The sequence below is a fragment of the Coregonus lavaretus genome, assembly GCF_964263955.1.
Source record: "Coregonus lavaretus genome assembly, chromosome: 12".
NCBI lineage: Eukaryota > Metazoa > Chordata > Actinopteri > Salmoniformes > Salmonidae > Coregonus > Coregonus lavaretus.
The window spans coordinates 28,666,638-28,678,815 of NC_139999.1; the positions used below are offsets into that span (position 1 = coordinate 28,666,638).

A 12,178-nucleotide genomic window follows, 5' to 3' on the forward strand; every position below is an offset into this window, starting at 1 on the left:
GCTAGGCTACTTTGAAGCATGGTAATACATGCCTCCTAATATTTTGTAAAACGTTCAGGTTTCCAACAATTAAGTATATGTTTTCTAAATGCATACTGCCTCCAGCTCATTGCAAAGTGGTGTGTGACGCACTGATAAAGCCTGCCTTCCGTTGCTTATAAATTTGCTGTTTGAGAAGCTGTAGCAGCAGCTCTTGCGTTGTCTGACAGATTTTCCGCTCAAAGGCTCTGTATCTGTATGCTGTGCAGGTGTGATAAATAAGATACATAACCAATATACGCACCAATTTCATTCCACTAAACTATGCAAATGTACCTAAAGACCGATAAGCATGACCGGTCAAATGTACTTACATCGACTGGTATTTACATAAATGAATAGGCTAAAAAGCATTATTCACAATGGGAGTTTTTTCTTCTGCTCCCGGACAATTGGCCGGCCGGTGGCAATTTTATTAATCGTCTTTTTCAAAATAAATTGGGCCAAAGTTGGCTAATAGCGGCTAACGGAAACCCTGGTGTGTCTCTAGACAGGGAGAAGAGAAGGTCATGAGATGTTCTGGCCTCCTGACCCTGTCACAGCCATAACACACCTCGCTCACTAACACCGTCTCCCTACCTGCATTACAGAGAAACACTGGAAACACACACACACCCACACGCACATCGGAGCTTTAGGACGGTGGGACATTCAGTTCCACCTGAGCACTGTACCTATTTCACACCCTTCACCCTCCTCAAGGACCAAAGCCAACTACCCCTCTGTGATGTAGCGTCTGACAGCTCTGATGGGCTCTGCTTAGATCACTACACAGGAGGAGAACATCAACTCACACTAAAGAGGGAAGAAGTATCTGATGCCCTTATGTAGTAGAGGTGCTTTGGTGAACCTCCCTCTTACTATTACCTATATGAGTAACCTAACCTTGCCTAAGTAAAACCAGAGGACTCGTGTTAGCAAGCAGAGATTATGTCTTTAGCGCAGCGGGCTAACGTCTTGAGTCGTGTGGAAAACTTGGGTTTGGTACCCGGTTGGCCACACCTACACTCTTAGAAAAAACAGTTCCAAAAGGGTTCTTTGAGGAGGGATAGGGTTCTACCAAGAACCGTTTTGGAAGACAAGGGTTCTTTGTAAGGCAAAGGGTTTTACCTAGAACCTTTAACATCCTAAGAACCATTTTTGGAAGAAAGGAAGGCAAGGATTCTTTGGAAGGCAAGAAGGGTTCTACATAGAACCATATCATATTTCCCAGCATGCTCTATTGCAGGGAGATTTTCAGAATTGTTTGTTTTTGCATGTACACTGAACAAAGATATATACACAACATGTAAAGTGTTGGTCCCATGTTTCATCAGTTGAAATAAAAAATCCCCTACATTTTCCATACACACAAAAAGCTTATCTCTCTCAAATTTTGTGCACAAATTTGTTTACATTCCTGTTAGTTACCTTGTGCTGGGGAAATTAAAAGGCCACTTTAAAATGTGCAGTTTTGTCACACAACACAATGCTGAGGAGTATTTCTGTCTGTAATAAAGCCCTTTTGTGGGGAAAAACTCATTCTGATTGGCTGGGCCTGGCTCCCCAGTGGGTGGGCCTGGCTGCCAAGTGGGTGGGCCTATGCCCTCCAAGGCCCACCCATGGCTGCACCCCTGCCCAGTCATGTGAAATCCATAGATTAGGGCCTAATGAGTTTATTTAAATTGACTGATTTCCTTATATGAACTGTAACTCAGTAAAATCTTTGAAATTGTTGCATGTTGCATTTATATTTTTGATTGATAATTTTATGCTACACAAAGATAAATAGCATACATTTTTCTAAACTAATCCAACCTGTTAGTAGTTGGCCTTATTGCACCCGTTACTGAGATGGTTGTTCCAGTTTAGATGATTGAGGTAGTCTCAGTATTAACTCTTTCCTACCCTGGCAGTCATTCTGAATGCAGGTTGCGGGTGATAAAAAATTACACTTGTTGGATATCCTAAGTCTAGCTGGATTCCAATAGGAATGAAACATCACATTGCAAGCCAGCATAATGTGACTTGCAGGCCTGATGTGGCCTGTAAACCCGGAGTTTCCTAACACCCCTGTGTTAGGGTATAACTAGGCCCTCAAAGAAAGGCCTTATGATATACACTGAGTGTACAAAACATTAAGAACACCTGCTCTTTCCATGACATAGACTGACCAGGTGAATCCAGGTGAAAGCTATGATCCCTCATTGATGTAACTTGTTCAATCCACTTCAATCAGTGTAGATGAAGGGGAGGAGACAGGTTAAAGAAGGACATTTAAGCCTTGAGACAATTGAGACATGGATTGTGTATGTGTGCCGTTCAGAGGGTGAATGGGCAAGACAAAAGATTTAAGTGCCTTTAAACAGGGTATGGTTGTAGGTGCCAGGCGCACCGGTTTGTGTCAAGAACCGCAACACTGCTGGGTTTTTCATGCTCAACAGTTTCCTGTGTGTATCAAGAATGGTCCACCACCCAAAGGACATCCAGCCAACTTGACAGAACTGTGGAAAGCATTGGAGTCAACATGAGCCAGCATCCCTGTGGAATGCTTTCGCCACATTGTAGAGTCGAACCCTTCAAAGAGGGTTCTAGGCAGAACCATATACATTGCCTTCAGAAAGTATTCACACCCTTTCACTTATTCCACATTTTGTTGTTACAGCCTGAATTTGTTTATCTACACACCATACCCAATAATGTCAAAGTGAACACATTTTGAGACATTTTAGAATTGTTTTTAAATATCTAATTTACATAAGTATTCACACCCCCCAGTCAATACTTTGTAGAAGCACCTTTGGCAGCGATTACAGCTGTGAGTCTTTCTGGGTAAGTCTGTAAGAGCTTTCCACACCTGGATTGTGCAATATTTGCCCATTATTCTTTTCAAAATTCTTCAAGCTCTGTCAAATTGGTTGTTGATCATTGCTAGACAACCATTTCCAGGTCTTGCCATAGATTTTCAAGTAGATTTAAGTCAAAACTGTAACTTGGCCACTCAGGAACATTCACTGTCTTCTTGGTAAGCAACTCCAGTGTAGATTGTGGTCCTCTATAGCTCAGCTGGTAGAGCACGGTGCTTGTAACGCCAGGGTAGTGGGTTCGATCCCTGGGACCACCAATACACACACAAAAAAAAATTATGCACGCATGACTGTAAGTCGCTTTGGATAAAAGCATCTGCTAAATGGCATATTATTATATTATAGATTTGGCCTTATGTTTTAGGTTATTGTCCTGCTGTAAGGTGAATTCATCTCCAAGTGTCTGGTGGAAAGCAGACTGAACCAGGTTTTCCTCTAGGATTTGCCTGTGCTTAGCTTTTTTATTATGAAAAACTCCCCAGTCCTTAATGATTACAATCATACCCATAACATGATGCAGACACCACTATGCTTGAAAATATGAAGAGTGGTACTCAGTGATTAGTTGTGATGGATTTGCCCCAAACATAATGCTTTGTATTAAAGACATAAAGTTAATTTCTTTGCCACATTCTTTGCAGTTTTACTTTAGTGCCTTGGTGCAAATAGGATGCATGTTTTGGAATTCTGTATAGGTTTCCTTCTTTTCACTCTGTCATTTAGGTTAGTATTGTGGAGTAACTACAATGTTGTTGATCCATCCTCAGTTTTCTCCTATCACAGCCATTAAACTCTGTTACTGTTTTAATGTCACCATTGGCCTTATGGTGAAATCCCTGCCTCTTCGGCAACTGAATTTGGAAGGAAGCCTGCATCTTTGTAGTGACTGTGTGTATTGATATACCATCCAAAGTCTAATTAATAACTACACCATGCTCAAAGGGATATTCAATGTCTGCTTTTTTTTTACCCATCTACCAATAGGTGCCCTTCTTTGCGAGGCATTGGAAAACCTCCCTGGTCTTTGTGGTTGAAGCTGTGTTTGAAATTCACTGCTCGACTGAGGGACCTTACATATAATTGTATGTGTGGGGTACAGAGATGAGGTAGTCATAAAAAAATTCATGTTAAACACTATTATTGTACACAGAGTCCATGCAACTTATGTGACTTGCTACATTTTTACTCCTGAACTTATTTAGGCTTGCCATAACAAAGGGGTTGAATACTTATTGAATCAAGACTTTTCAGCTTTTCATTTTTAAAGATTTAGTAAAAATGTCGAAAAACTGAATTCCACTTTCACATTATGGGGTATTGTGTATAGGCCAGTGACAAAAAAATCTAAATGTAATAAATTTTAAATTCAGGCTGTATCACAAGAACATTTCGAAAAGTTCAAGGGGTGTGAATACTTTCTGAAAGTACTGTTCAAGGGGTTCTATGAAGAACCCTACATAAAGGGTTCTAGGGAGAACCCTCTGCAAATGGTTCTATCTAGCAACAAAAAGGGTTCCCCTTTTGGGACAAACCGAAGAACCCTGTATGGTTCTACTTAGCACCTTTTTTTCTAAGAGTATATGGACAGTTTAAATAGTTGTGTGTGGTAAAGGGGGCTCAGGGCAAGGTGGGAACAGGCTCTGAAGGTGGTGACGAGGAATATTAACAGAACATAATTGCAGGCTGAGTTATAACACAGAAACAGAGAGAGACCTTGACAAGCTCAAACCCACACTCTTAGAAAAAAAGGTGCTATCTAGAACAGGTACTCAACTCTTACCCTACGAGGTCTGTAGCCTGCTGGTTTTCTGTTCTACCTGATAATGAATTGCACCACCTGGTGTCCCAGGTCTTAATCAGTCCCTGGTTAGAGGGGAACAATGAAAAAATGCAGTGGAACTGGCTTCGAGGTCCAGAGTTGAGTTTGAGGGATCTAGAACCTAAAAGGGTTCTTTCGGCTGTCCCCATTGGAGAACCCTTTGAAGAACTCTTGTTGGTTCCAGGTAGAACCTTTTTGGTTCCAAGTAGAACCGTTTTGCGTTCTATGTAGAACAGTTTCCACAGAGGGTTCTACATGAAACCCAAAATGGTTCTACCTGGAACCAAAAAGGGTTTTACCTGGAACCAAAAAGGGTTCTCCTATTGGGACAGCCGAAAAACCCTTTTGGAACCCTTTTTTCTGAGAGTGCAGTTAGAACGGTCACACACCTTCAAACCGTCTCAGTCAAAGACTCCCTCTACAAAGGATTTCATTATCTGCTCATTATCCTAGGGAGAGACTGGTAAACAGAAAGGCATGATCTCACCTGATTACGATTCGACCCCAACATGACCACTGTGAAGACACACACACACCACATACACACACAGAGGGAGAGAGAGAGAGAAAGAGATTGAACCAAACAGAGAGAAAAATTGAGACAGAGAAATAAAGAGATAAGGAGAGAGAGGTAAAAAGAGAGAGAGATAGAAAGAGATAGAAAGAGAGAGAGAGATATCTCCTGCTCAATGTTCCCTCTACCCCAAGACTGCCCCGCAGCTCCCTGAGACTGCTGTGCAGAGCACAGAATAAATATCAGCCCAAGGAGAGAAGCATAAGATTGAACTTCACTAGAGTTTTTCCTGTTAGTTAACACTATCAACATTTCCCTATACTGTGACAATTGTGATCGAATCAAGGCAATATTAGCCACTTTCAATGCAACATACCGAAACGAAATGAACTATGCAAGAGATTTTGCTGTAGGCAGAATGCTTCGGAGTAGGATTCTATTGTGCAAGACTCAACCTGCACTCTACAAAGACCATGCGGCATAACCAATCAGAGCTGCAGTAGGCCTATATGCAAATAGACCATTGCCATATATGGATCTGTGCCATTTACTTTGAACTGGACTGTGTTACAGCATGAGCGGTAGTGAGTAGATGTGCTTGTAAGTTGCACAGAATTTTCAATACGTTCTAGTTTGCACTGAAATTTGCTCAGTGCAAAAAAAAAATAGAGGGAACATTGCTCCTGCTCTGTTAAAAGCCTGAAGGACTAATTAGTGATTATTATGACTAGGCTTTCTCCAAACACATGAAATATTTCTCACACTCCAAAAACAGGGGGATAATTAAAAATAAACACAAAGAGCCATATAAAAACTCTCCCTCGGGTGGTGTGTGTGTGTGTGTTTGTTGGTGTCGCTGTCCCCTCATTAAACTATACTTGACTCTGGTAATTGATGGCAGCACAGAGCTCACTGTCGACTGGAGAGGTCACAGCCACAGGCATGCTCCAGGATCCTGGAGACGACACACACACATACACACACACACACACACACACACACACACACATGCTCACAAGCTCTCTCACACACACACACACAAACACACATCCAAGCACGCACCAACATTGCTTTTGCCTTTGTTCAAATAGCAGCCAATCTGTTCAATGCCCCACTATGCCAGCCGTGATAGGGTGGAGGGCAGATACAGTTGAAGTCGGAAGTTTACATACACTTACTTGACTTGGAGTCATTAAAACTAATTTTTCAACCACTCCACAAATGTCTTGTTAACAAACTATAGTTTTGGCATGTCGGTTAGGACATGTACTTAGTGCATAACACAAGTAATTTTTCTGTATCACAATTCCAGTGGGTCAGAAGTTTACATGCACTAAGTTGACTGTGCCTTTAAACAGCTTGGAAAATTCCAGAAAATGATGTCATAGCTTTAGAAGCTTCTGATAGGCTAATTGACATCATTTGAGTCAATTGGAGGTGTACCCGTGGATGTATTTCAAGGCCTACCTTCTAACTCAGTGCCTTTTTGCTTGACATCATGGGAAAATCGAAAGAAATCAGCCAAGACTTCAGAAAAAAACATTGTAGACCTCCACAAGTCTGGTTCATCCTTGGAAGCAATTATCAAATGCCTGAAGGTACCACGTTCGTCTGTACAAACAATAGTATGCAAGTATAAACACCATGGGACCACGCAGCCGTCATACCGCTCAGGAAGGAGACGCGTTCTGTCTCCTAGAGATGAACGTACTTTGGTGCGAAAAGTGCAAATAAATCCCAGAACAACAGCAAAGGACCTTGTGAAGATGCTGGAGGAAACAGGTACAAAAGTATCTATTTCCACAGTAAAACAAGTCCTATATCGACATAACCTGAAAGGCCGCTCAGCAAGGAAGAAGCCACTGCTCCAAAACCGCCTTAAAAAAGCCAGACTACGGTTTGCAACTGCACATGGGGACAAAGATCGTACTTTTTGGAGAAATGTCCTCTGGTCTGATGAAACAAAAATAGAACTGTTTGGCCATAATGACCATCGTTATGTTTGGAGGAAAAAGGGGGTTGCTTGCAAGCCGAAGAACACCATCCCAACGTGAAGCACGGGGGTGGCAGCATCATGCTGTGGGGGTGCTTTGCTGCAAGAGGGACTGGTGCACTTCACAAAATAGATGGCATCATGAGGAAGGAAAATTATGTGGATATATTGAAGCAACATCTCAAGACATCAGTCAGGAAGTTAAAGCTTGGTCGCAAATGGGTCTTTCAAATGGACAATGACTACAAGCATACTTCCAAAGTTGTGGCAAAATGGCTTAAGGATAACAAAGTCAAGGTATTGGAGTGGCCATCACAAAGCCCTGACCTCAATCCTATAGAAAATGTGTGTGCAAGCAAGGAGGCCTACCAACCTGACTCAGTTACACCAGCTCTGTCAGGAGGAATGGGCCAAAATTCACCCAACTTATTGTGGGAAGCTTGTGGAAGGCTACCTGAAACGTTTGACCCAAGTTAAACAATTTAAAGGCAATGCTACCAAATACTAATTGAGTGTATGTAAACTTCTGACCCACTGGGAAAGAAATAAAACCTAAGTCATTCTCTCTACTATTATTCTGACATTTCACATTCTTAAAATAAAGTGGTGATCCTAACTGACCGAAGACAGGGAATTTTTACGAGGATTAAATGTCAGGAATTGTGAAAAACTGAGTTTAAATGTATTTGGCTAAGGTGTATGTAAACTTCCTACTTCAACTGTATGAACAGTGAGAGACAGAATAACAACAAAAACATCCAGAAAAACCCATGTCAAAAATGTTATAAATTGATTTGCATTTTAATGAGGGAAATAAGTATTTGACCCCTCTGCAAAACATGACTTAGTATTTGGTGGCAAAACCCTTGTTGGCAATCACAGAGGTCAGACGTTTCTTGTAGTTGGCCACCAGGTTTGCACACATATCAGGAGGGATTTTGTCCCACTCCTCTTTGCAGATCTTCTCCGAGTCATTAAGGTTTCGAGGCTGACGTTTGGCAACTCGAACCTTCAGCTCCCTCCACAGATTTTCTATGGGATTAAGGTCTGGAGATTGGCTAGGCCACTCCAGGACCTTAATGTGCTTCTTCTTGAGCCACTCCTTTGTTGCCTTGGCCGTCTGTTTTGGGTCATCGTCATGCTGGAATACCCATCCACGACCCATTTTCAATGCCCTGGCTGAGGGAAGGAGGTTCTCACCCAAGATTTGACGGTACATGGCCCCGTCCATCGTCCCTTTGATGCAGTGAAGTTGTCCTGTCCCCTTAGCAGAAAGACACCCCCAAAGCATAATGTTTCCACCTCCATGTTTGACGGTGGGGATGGTGTTCTTGGGGTCATAGGCAGCATTCCTCCTCCTCCAAACACGGCGAGTTGAGTTGATGCCAAAGAGCTTGATTTTGGTCTCATCTGACCACAACACTTTCACCCAGTTCTCCTCTGAATCATTCAGATGTTCATTGGCAAACTTCAGACGGGCCTGTATATGTGCTTTCTTGAGCAGGGGGACCTTGCGGGCGCTGCAGGATTTCAGTCCTTCACGGCGTAGTGTGTTACCAATTGTTTTCTTGGTGACTATGGTCCCAGCTGCATTGAGATCATTGACAAGATCCTCCCGTGTAGTTCTGGGCTGATTCCTCACCGTTGTCATGATCATTGCAACTCCACGAGGTGAGATCTTGCATGGAGCCTCAGGCAGAGGGAGATTGACAGTTCTTTTGTGTTTCTTCCATTTGCGAATAATCGCACCAACTGTTGTCACCTTCTCACCAAGCTGCTTGGCGATGGTCTTGTAGCCCATTCCAGCCTTGTGTAGGTCTACAATCTTGTCCCTGACATCCTTGGAGAGCTCTTTGGTCTTGGCCATGGTGGAGAGTTTGGAATCTGATTGATTGATTGCTTCTGTGGACAGGTGTCTTTTATACAGGTAACAAATTGAGATTAGGAGCACTCCGTTTAAGAGTGTGCTCCTAATCTCAGCTCGTTACCTGTATAAAAGACACCTGAGAGCCAGAAATCTTTCTGATTGAGAGGGGGTCAAATACTTATTTCCCTCATTAAAATGCAAATCAATTTATAATTTGTTGTTGTTGTTATTCTGTCTCTCACTGTTCAAATAAACCTACCATTAAAATTATAGACTGATCTTTTTTTGGGGGGGGGTGGGGGTGGGTAGATCAGCTTAATATTGCAGATAGATTGTAACTTCCATCAATGTAATTGTCTGCATCACTTCCAATCCCCCATGTTTTTTAAAAATATATATACATATACACATATACATACATATACATATATATACATATATACATACACACATACACACACATATACACACATACACACGTACAAAATCAGCAGGGGATCAAATACTTTTTTCCCTCACTGTACCACAGCGACCTTCAATCAAGATCAAGGGCAACCTTTAATTCCAACAACGATAGTGAACTAAAACCTAGTTATGTGCTTAATATTGCAGTAAGAACCTAGTGTACCAGCAGCAGAAACACCTCTGGGTCCTGCTAATGTTCTGACCTTACTGTCTTTCTGGAGCCCTGGAGGGCCTGACATCGAGCCCTGCTCTTAATCGCTCCCCTTACACCTCTATCAGCTAGCAGCTAGTTAACATTAGCACCCCTGTGTCTGTAAATATGTGTGTGTGTGCGTGTGCGTGTGTGTGTGTGTTTGTGTTTGTGTGTGTGTTGTGAATGTAGGAGAGGGCTGGGTCGTTCCACCTCAAAAAGCACAAGAAAGAGGATTTCAACACCCACCATCTCAGATTGTTCTGAAATCGTTTCTGTAGTTAGTAACAGATAAAATTAGCATTCCTGAAACATTATTTTGTTTAAATGTAATTTGATCTCTGAGAAATTAAGCTAATTGATTGCACCCAAATTGGCCATTTTAATTTATAGGATTCATATAATATTCAATAAATATAGTACCTAACATCTGATTTGGACCAAACTCTTTTCTAACAATGAGTTAGAGATGAGGAATCCAAAGAAATTGTAAAAAGCCACCCATGGATCCCCCACACCCCATGCCAATCCCACTCCAACAAAGAGTAAATAGTATCATGTACCTGTATAGCGTTCAGTGAAATTAGTCATTGAAGTTGTTAGGTTTATGTCCCATCCTACATCCTGATGTTACCAGGTTCTGACCACTAGATGGTGCTGTTAAAGGGATAGTTCACCCAAATTCACCAAAATTACAAAATTACAAATTGGTTTCCTTAACCTCTACACAGTCTATGGACAAGGTATGACAGCAATACATGCTTTGGTTTTGTTGTCCACTGTTTCAAATGCTAACTTTTTAGCATTTGTGGCACAAATCAATGCACGTCAATGGTACCTATATTAGCATTTTCACGCTTCATGTCCAAATCATCCTAAAGTATCTAAAAATAGATTTTGTAACTCAATGATGTTACTTATAGATGATATGGATATGAAGTGCGAAAATTCTAATATAGGTACAATCGACTTGCATTGGATTTGTGCCACAAATGCTAAAAAGTTAACATTTGAAACAGTGGCCAGGTAAACAAAGCCAAAGCATGGGTTGCTGTCATACCTGGTCCATAGACTGCTTACAGGGGAAGGAAACCAATATGTCATTTTTTAATTTGGGTGAACTATCCCTTAAAATAAATCACCTACTAGCAGAAACAACACCATCTAGTGGTCAGAACCTGGTAATGTCAGGATGTAGGATAGGACAGAAACCTAACAACTTCAATGACTAATTTCTCTGAACAGGGGGAGAAAAAACCCCAGCACCAAATCCACTGAGAATACATTACATAGGATGAAGAAACAATAATCTGAGTTGAAGCTCCATACTACTTGCCAGACATAAAGAACGGATACTGTATACTTGTTGTTGGGGTCAGATTGGCGTGGGGTTGTGGGGGGTCTATGGATGGCGTTTGACAATTTCTTCGGGTTTATCATGTCTTACTCATTGTTATAAAAAAGTTAATCCAAATCGGATGTTAGGTACAATAATTATTGAATGTTATATGAATCCTATAAATGAAAATTGCCAATTTGGGTGTAATCAATTAGCTTAATTTCTCAGAGATCAAATTATATAGACTGTATATATATAGTGCATTCAGAAAGTATTCAGACGCTTGGCATTGCGCACAGTGATCTTAGGCTTGTGTGCGGCTTCTTGGCCATGGAAACCCATTTCATAAAGCTCCTGACGAACAGTTATTGTGCTGACGGTGCTTCCAGAGGCAATTTGGAACTTGGTAGTGAGTGTTGCAACCGAGGACAGACGATTTTTAGCACTCAGCGGTCCATTCTGTGAGCTTGTGTGGCCTACCACTTCGTGGCTGAGCCGTTGTTGCTCCTAGACGTTTCCACTTCACAATAACAGCACTTACAGTTGACTGGGGCAGCTCTAGCTGGGCAGAAATTTGACGAACGGACTTGTTGGAAAGGTGGCATCCTATGACGATGCCTCGTTGAAAGTCACTGAGCTCTTCAGTAAGGCCATTCTACTGCCAATGTTTGTCTATGGAGATTGCATGTCTGTGTGCTCGATTTTATACACCTGTCAGCAACGGGTGTGGCTGAAATAGCCGAATCCACTAATTTGAAGGGGTGTCCACAAAACCAATTATGGGGTATTGTGTTCAGATTGATGAGGAACAAAAACAATTTAATCCATTTTAGAGTAAGGCAAACAAAATGTGACGGGGTCTGAATACTTTCCTAATGCACTGTATGTATGTATGTTTCTAACTACAGAAATGATTTCAGAACAATCTGAGATGATGGGTGTCATGGCTTGCTGAAATGACATGGAACAACCCAGAGGGAACATAATGAGACACATGCTGGTCCGACTCAATCAGAAAAGTCAATTAGTGCTAATTGGCAGTCTTGTGTGTGTGTGTGTGACAGAGAGAGAGAGAGAGAGAGAGAGATCGTGAGTGTGTACGGGTG

At 41.8% G+C, this 12,178-nt stretch overlaps 1 protein-coding gene across 1 annotated transcript in view; it reads right to left on the reverse strand.

Moving 5' to 3' along the window:
- The window catches only part of LOC311138793 (calmodulin-binding transcription activator 1-like), a gene marked incomplete at both ends in the record, with an annotated part of 72,517 nt that overhangs the window by 52,554 nt on the left and 7,785 nt on the right, over positions 1–12,178 (reverse strand). Inside the window, 1 exon segment of the mRNA XM_084173612.1 lies at positions 572–636. Coding sequence (XP_084029738.1) covers positions 572–636 — 65 coding nt within the window.